The sequence below is a fragment of the Epargyreus clarus genome, unplaced genomic scaffold (assembly GCF_041222505.1).
Source record: "Epargyreus clarus isolate Ecla_fem2 unplaced genomic scaffold, WU_Ecla_fem_2.2 ptg000003l, whole genome shotgun sequence".
NCBI lineage: Eukaryota > Metazoa > Arthropoda > Insecta > Lepidoptera > Hesperiidae > Epargyreus > Epargyreus clarus.
The window spans coordinates 5,395,319-5,401,996 of NW_027332211.1; the positions used below are offsets into that span (position 1 = coordinate 5,395,319).

The following is a 6,678-nucleotide window of genomic DNA, read 5'->3' on the forward strand; positions in this document are numbered from 1 at the left end:
CATCTACTTCTTCATCATCATCTACTTCTTCATCATCACCATCAATCCATTACCGTCCCACTGTTTAGAGTTAAGACCATAGACTAAATTGCCCACCCCCCCGAACGGGCTGCCACCTTGTCGTGGTGGGGGGGCTTGTGTGTCCTAATGATCCCCGAGGCTATACGGCAGAGTTACTCATACCGGAAGGCGAAGGGTGAAGGACCAGACTAAGAGCGGCCCAGGGGAGCTCACCCCTTAATAAAAAGCAAAATATGGAAAAGGCACGTTGTGAAAACGGTCTCCAGGTGGGTACCCGAAAGGGAGAATCCCACCCCTCTGCTACGGCGGAGGGCTGCCCCACGTACTCTGGAGGGGGCAACAACTGCCTCGTAGGTCGGCAATCCGCCGACCTTCGTAAACACGACCCAAGCACGTACTCAACGGACTCTGAATTGCTTAACGAGACGGAGAAGATGCCCGCTTCAAAAGCGGTAACGAGGAAGGCGCGGAATACAAGAGGCAGAGCGCCTAAGTCAGCTGCTTCGACGGACGCGGAAGAGCTCTCGGACTGCTCTTTAATGTCGGCTATGTCCACACAGTCCAGATCCACGTCGGTTGGTGCCCGCAAGCGAGCACTACCGGCCAATGGCAGTGATGGAGAACGGCCAAAGAAGAAGACCATCAAAGCCCAGACAGGTGGAGGCGATGACTTCCTGGTTCCTGTAGCCCCTGCGGCCAATACCAGATCGAGGGCTTCCCTCCCTAGTGCCGAGGAACTGGGAAGGGAAATTAGTAACGAGCCTACGGGGGACCTAGGTTCTCGCATTATCGAGAACCTAGAAGTAATCGAAAAAGTTGCAGATAAATCCCGCAACCTAAAGGGAGATATGGTGCGCACTTTACGTTTGGCCGTGCGCCACGTTCAGGCGGCAGCAACGGAAGTAGTGCAGAGGGCAACCACTGCACACCTTGAGCGGGAGAACGCCACGCTGCGCTCCCAACTCGCCGGACTGAACGGAAAGGTTGAGGCACTTACGGCGGAACTAGACCAGTTACGCCGTAAGAGTGCCTCAAATAGACCCGAGCCGCCTCGAGCTGAACAGAGGAGGCCCGCTAATGGGGAAGACGCTCTGATGGACCGAATCGGGTCCATAATAGACCAAAAACTGGCGTCTTTTAGGGATGAGCTCTTCCCCGGAAGAGCGATGCGGCCTCCATTAGGACAGAAGGTAGCGCCCGTTACGCCCGCGCGTCCCCCAGGGGCCAAAGCGCCGATGCGCCCTCAAGTGACGTCAACGTCAGTCGCACAAGCAGGGACGTGGGCGACTGTAGTAGGGCGCAAAGCTAGGGCGAAGGAACGGCCCCCGCCCCCGACCCGAGTAAGGCCAGCCCGGAAGCAGTCTCCGAGTCGCGGGCGAGAAAAAAGTGCCTCCCAGCGGCGACCTGTCGCCAATGCTGCACCGGCACCGGTGGCTCAGGCACCCAAAAAGAGTCGGGCCGGTAGGAGGAAGGCTGTCAAGCGGAGGCTTCCGCGAGTGCCGAAGTCGGCAGCAGTCACCGTGACGGTGCCCGAAGGGTCAAACGTTACCTACGCGGAGGTCATGAAGACCGCGAAGGGACAAATTAAACTGCCTGATTTGGGTATCGTTGAACTGCGCCAGAAGAGAGCCCTCAACGGTGGCTTGCTGCTTGAAGTGACTGGCGAGGACAGTGCCAAGAAGGCCGACGCACTCGCCGGGAAGCTGCAAGCGGTTGTCGCGGAGATGGGAGTAAAGGTGGCGAGACCCACAAAACAGGGGGAGGCCAGGGTGATGGATCTGGACGATTCCGTCACCCAGGAAGACGTTGCCGATGCCATCGCCGTGGCTTGCGGGTGCGTCACCGCCGACGTAAAAGTCGGGGAGATTCGGCGGAGGCCTTCAGCCTTGGGGACGGCATGGGTGCGCTGTCCTCTCACAGCAATCCGCAAGCTGGCCGCTGCAAAGCGAATTCTTGTCGGGTGGGTATCTGCCAGAGTGGAGATACTGCCGGCTAGGTCGCTTCAATGCTTCCGTTGCCTCGAAATGGGGCATGCCCGGCACCAGTGCACCAGCACCAGGGACAGGAGCGCATTGTGCTACGTATGTGGCGAACCCGGTCATAGGGCGAGTCAATGCGGAGCACAGTCTCCGAAATGCGCCCTATGCGCGGACCTTGGTCGACCATCTGACCACCGCCTAGGTAGCAAAAGGTGCAAGCCTCCAAAAAAGAGGAATAGAGGCAACGGAGGAGACGAGACAGCGGCCAAAACTGCTAGCTCGGCACGGACAGATGGGCCTGCGCATCCCAGCGCTTCGTCCCATTGTCCGCCAGCGGAAGCGATGGACTCCTAATGGATAGGTCTCCGTCACTTAAAATACTCCAGGGGAACCTAAACCACTGTCGCGGGGCGCAGGACTTGCTCCATCAATGCCTCGTAGACTGTTCGGTTTCTTTGGCTGTGGTGGCGGAGCCCTATAGAGTTCCGGAGCATCCGCGGTGGGTAGGAGACGATTCGCAGTCCGTAGCCGTGTACTGGGCAGGCGGAGAGGGAGATCCCCCGTGCTCCAGACTTCACTCCGAGCGGGGTATAGTCGCAGTGGAGTGGGGTCCCTTGGCGGTGCTAGGGTGCTATGTCTCCCCGAATTGCACCTTGGCGGCATTCGAGACGTTCCTGGACCGTGTGGCAAACTGTGTTCGGTCCTGTCTTCCCCGACCGGTATTCGTGATGGGCGATTTTAATGCCCACTCGAGGGTTTGGGGAAACAGACGAGACAGTGTCAAGGGAAGGGCAACGCTCGAATGGGCAGCTGGGCTCGACCTACGTCTGCTGAATCGTGGCTCGGTCAGCACGTGCGTGCGGTGGCAGGGAGAGTCGGTCGTAGACCTTTCGTGGGCGACACTTTCTGCCGAACGCTTAGTCACGGGCTGGAGGGTGGCCGACGACCTAGTCACGTTGTCTGACCATCGCCACATATTGGTGGACGTAGTGTTACGGCTTCCGGCTGCGGATGTCCGCCGTACAAACGACCAGCCACGTCGATGGGCAATGAAGCGGCTCAACCGAGACCTGCTCGTCGCTGCTGCCCATGTCGTGGACTGGTCCAGCACCGCTGAGGTGGATGACCCGCTCGATCCCGAACGGGAGGCGATCCGGATCAGGGATGACATGGCGGCCATCTGCGATTCCGCGATGCCGCGTGTCAGACCTGGCTGGAGGCGCCCTGTGTACTGGTGGACGGAGTACATCGCACGGCTGCGTGCAGTCTGCCTGCGCGCCAGACGCCAGTACACTCGGGCTCGACGACGCCGGTCGTCCAGCGCCGCGGAAAGGGAAGAGAAGTACGTGGAGTACCGGGCCGCAACAACACTGCTTCAGGGCGCAATCGCCGAAAGCAAGGCCCGGAACTGGAGTGCGCTCGTGGAGGGGCTTGACCGAGACCCATGGGGACGCCCGTACAGGATGGTGCTCGGTAAGTTACGTCCATGGGTGCCTCCTCTCACGGAAACTCTTGACCCGCATTTCGTGGATACAGTGGTGGACAGCCTGTTTCCAGGAACCACTGACGAAACGGGTCCTCCCGCTGCGTCGTCGGATCTCCCTGGTTGGTCGGATGACCTGGCGGTCACTGACTGTGAGCTCGACGGAGCCATAAAGCGCATGGCGAGGCGAAACACTGCTCCGGGGCCGGATGGTATCCCAGGCCAGGCTTGGGTCTTGGCGCTGACAGTGCTGGGGGGGAGGCTGCAAAACCTGCTCACCGCCTGCTTCCGCTATGGACGATTTCCGTCGGTGTGGAGGCAGGCGAGGCTGGTGCTGTTGCACAAGTGGGGCAAGCCTCGAGACTCCCCATCAGCGTACAGACCCATCTGTTTGTTGGATGAGGCGGGCAAGCTATTCGAGAGGATCATTTCTTCTCGAATTAGCCAGCACTTAGCGTGTCATGGCCCGGACCTCTCCGACAACCAGTTCGGCTTCCGGCAGCGGCGTTCAACGGTGGACGCCATCCTCAGAGTCCGAATGCTCTCAGAGCAGGCCATATCCCAGGGTAGAGTAGTCTTGGCAGTAAGCCTTGACATTGTCAACGCTTTTAACTCTCTGCCCTGGAGTGCGATCATGGAGGGCCTGTCTGTTCACCAAGTGCCTTCCTATATACAGGAAGTTTTGAAGGCCTACTTGTCGGACAGGTGTATCTGCTTCCCAGGTCGCTATGGGAGCGTTCGCGGGAGGGACGTCATGCGCGGGGTTCCGCAAGGTTCGGTACTGGGCCCACTACTGTGGAATATCGCATATGACGCGGTGCTGAGAACGGTGCTCCCATCAGGAGTGAGCATCGTCTGCTACGCCGATGACACCCTCGTTCTCGCTGAGGGGGTGTCTTTTTCGAGAACGGCTCGGCTAGCAGAACTCGGGGTGGCACGCGTCATTGCGAAGATCCGCGGGTTGGGTCTACAGGTAGCGTCCCAGAAAACCGAAGCGATATGGTTCCACGGCCGCAGGCCGAGAGTCGAGCCAGCTGAGACCTCAGTGCGCGTCGGGGAAACGGACGTCCGGATAGGCAGGTACATGAAGTACCTTGGCCTAATACTGGACAGCCGCTGGTGCTTTGACGAGCACTTCGACCGTCTCGTCCCCCGAATCCATAAGGTAGCGGGTGCTATGCATAGACTGCTGCCGAATCTCGGGGGACCAAGGGAAGAAGTCCGCCGCCTCTACGCGGGTGTGATACGCTCGATTGCGCTCTACGGTGCGCCGGTATGGTCGGACAAATTGTCTGCCAGCCGGCGTCGTGCGCGGAAACTGAACTCCGCGCAACGTACGATCGCAATCAGAGTCGCCCGTGGTTATCGTACCATATCGTATGAGGCGGCGACAGTCCTGGGGCGGTGTCCGCCCCTGGACATTCTGGCGGATATGGACGCACGGGTCTTCCATAAGATCCGAGTCCTCCGTCAGAGGACTGAACCCTTCGACGAAGAGACGATCGGAGCGCTTCGGAAGAGAGCCAGATGGCGCGCTCTGAGGTGCTGGCGCGAACGGCTTCAGGAGCCTAGGAACATACGCCAAAGGGTGGTTGACGCTATCCTACCGAACTTTCGGGCCTGGCTGAAGAGCAGGGGTAGAGTGGCCTACCGCCTTACTCAGATACTCACCGGGCATGGCTGTTTCGGTGAGTATCTGAACAGGATACAGAGGGAGGAAACAGCCCAGTGCCATCATTGCGGGCACGATGAGGATTCCGCACAGCACACGCTGCAGTACTGCCCAGCGTGGGAGTCGCAGCGGCGGATCCTCATCGAAAAAGTGGGACCGGATCTCTCTCCGTCGGCCATCGTCGGGGCGATGGTTCAGCGTAGCGAAGCCTGGGACGGCATGATCACCTTCTGCGAGGCAGTCATGTCCGCGAAGGAAGACGCCGAAAGAGCAAGGGAGCGCGCTGAACCCGCTCGGAGGAGGAGTCGCCGCGGGCGTACGTAAAGGCCCCAGGCGCTGTGTCCCTGTAGTTTCGGGACCAGAATAGGGCTACGGTATCCCCTGCCTGTCGTAAGAGGCGACTAAAAGGGGGCTTCCGGGGTTGCGGGCGGTAAGTGTGGGAGCTCGAACCGCTCGGTAAGCGACCCCGGGAAGGGCGGCGGTACGCGTGGTCGCATACCGTCGTACGCACCAGATGGTGTGGCGAGCGTCAAGCTCACCTGGGCAGAGCCCGACGGGGCAACGCGCTAAGAGGACTCCGGTTGCGTTCCTTTGGAGATCCCGGAGTCCTCTACGCAGCGCTGAGGACGGCCACCGGGGGGGTTTTAGTGCGGTAAAAATCCCACATAACCCTGCGTCGCTCCCACGGCGCCGGGTACCTTTTGAAGGTTTCCCCCTCGTGAACAAAAAAAAAAAAAAAAAAAAAAAAAAAAAAAAAAAAAAAAAAAAAAAAAAAAAGACTAAATTGCCCAAGTGTGGATTAGTAGACACATATGTGAGAACATTTTTTTCCTCTCTCAAGTTATAATTTTTTTTCTAATGCGCAGAAGTCGAAAATTTAGACGTACGTGTCTAGGATTGGAACCCAGGACAGGCCAAAGTTCATACAAATAATACTAATATGATATCCAGACTTAAGTTGAGAAGCAGTCTGGTTTTATGATACTCGAGTTTATATCAAATTCAGCTAGACAGCATAAATTTTTCACGCATAAATCCATTTTTCTCAGGACCTCCAAGGTTTCAAGGATATAATGAACTTCCCTACTAACCACTAGCTGTACTTTGGGACAAAAATTAAAAACCTTCAACATAGATGAATGTTAAAAGCTCTCTAAAATCTCCCTTTGTAAGCTTTGAGCTGTGGTTGTTGGATTAGTAAGCGAAAGCTTAGCGGGAAATAGGCTCAGAAAATTGAAAATACTATTTCTACCTGCCATAAGCTCACACATTTTTTCGGGCTATTTTTGAATTGTACTATTGGACATAGTACACATTTTATACGTATTTTACTAACCCAGATTAAGACCATAAAGTAAAATAAAATATAACAATAAAATCCACCCAATTCCTCAAACCCAAATTATAATGTTTTATTACCCGTAATTAAAATGATTACGATTTCTGCCTGGTGTTACCTCAAATGTCTCTTACTGCAGGGCATGGAAGTATTCTAAGAATCAAAAAGGCTTAAACCACAGTAC

General features: G+C 56.5%; 1 protein-coding gene across 1 annotated transcript; it reads left to right on the forward strand.

Annotated features, from left to right (window-relative positions):
* Nucleotides 1-254: 254 nt before the first annotated feature.
* LOC140748129 (uncharacterized) lies at nt 255-6,252 on the forward strand. The gene is made up of 3 exons (XM_073080865.1): nt 255-2,102; nt 2,417-4,261; nt 6,205-6,252. The coding sequence occupies exons 1-3, from the start codon at nt 255-257 to the stop codon at nt 6,250-6,252; spliced, it is 3,741 nt and encodes a 1,246-aa protein (XP_072936966.1).
* The last annotated feature ends 426 nt before the right edge of the window (nt 6,253-6,678 follow it).

Excerpts from the sequence above, each read along its gene's own strand:
- LOC140748129 (XM_073080865.1), top strand. The coding sequence starts at position 255 with ATGGAAAAGGCACGTTGTGAAAACGGTCTCCAGGTGGGTACCCGAAAG. Across the intron at positions 2,103-2,416 it reads ACAGGAGCGCATTGTGCTAC|GACTTGCTCCATCAATGCCT; the intron begins GTATGTGGCGAA and ends CGCGGGGCGCAG. Across the intron at positions 4,262-6,204 it reads GCGGGGTTCCGCAAGGTTCG|GACCTCCAAGGTTTCAAGGA; the intron begins GTACTGGGCCCA and ends CATTTTTCTCAG.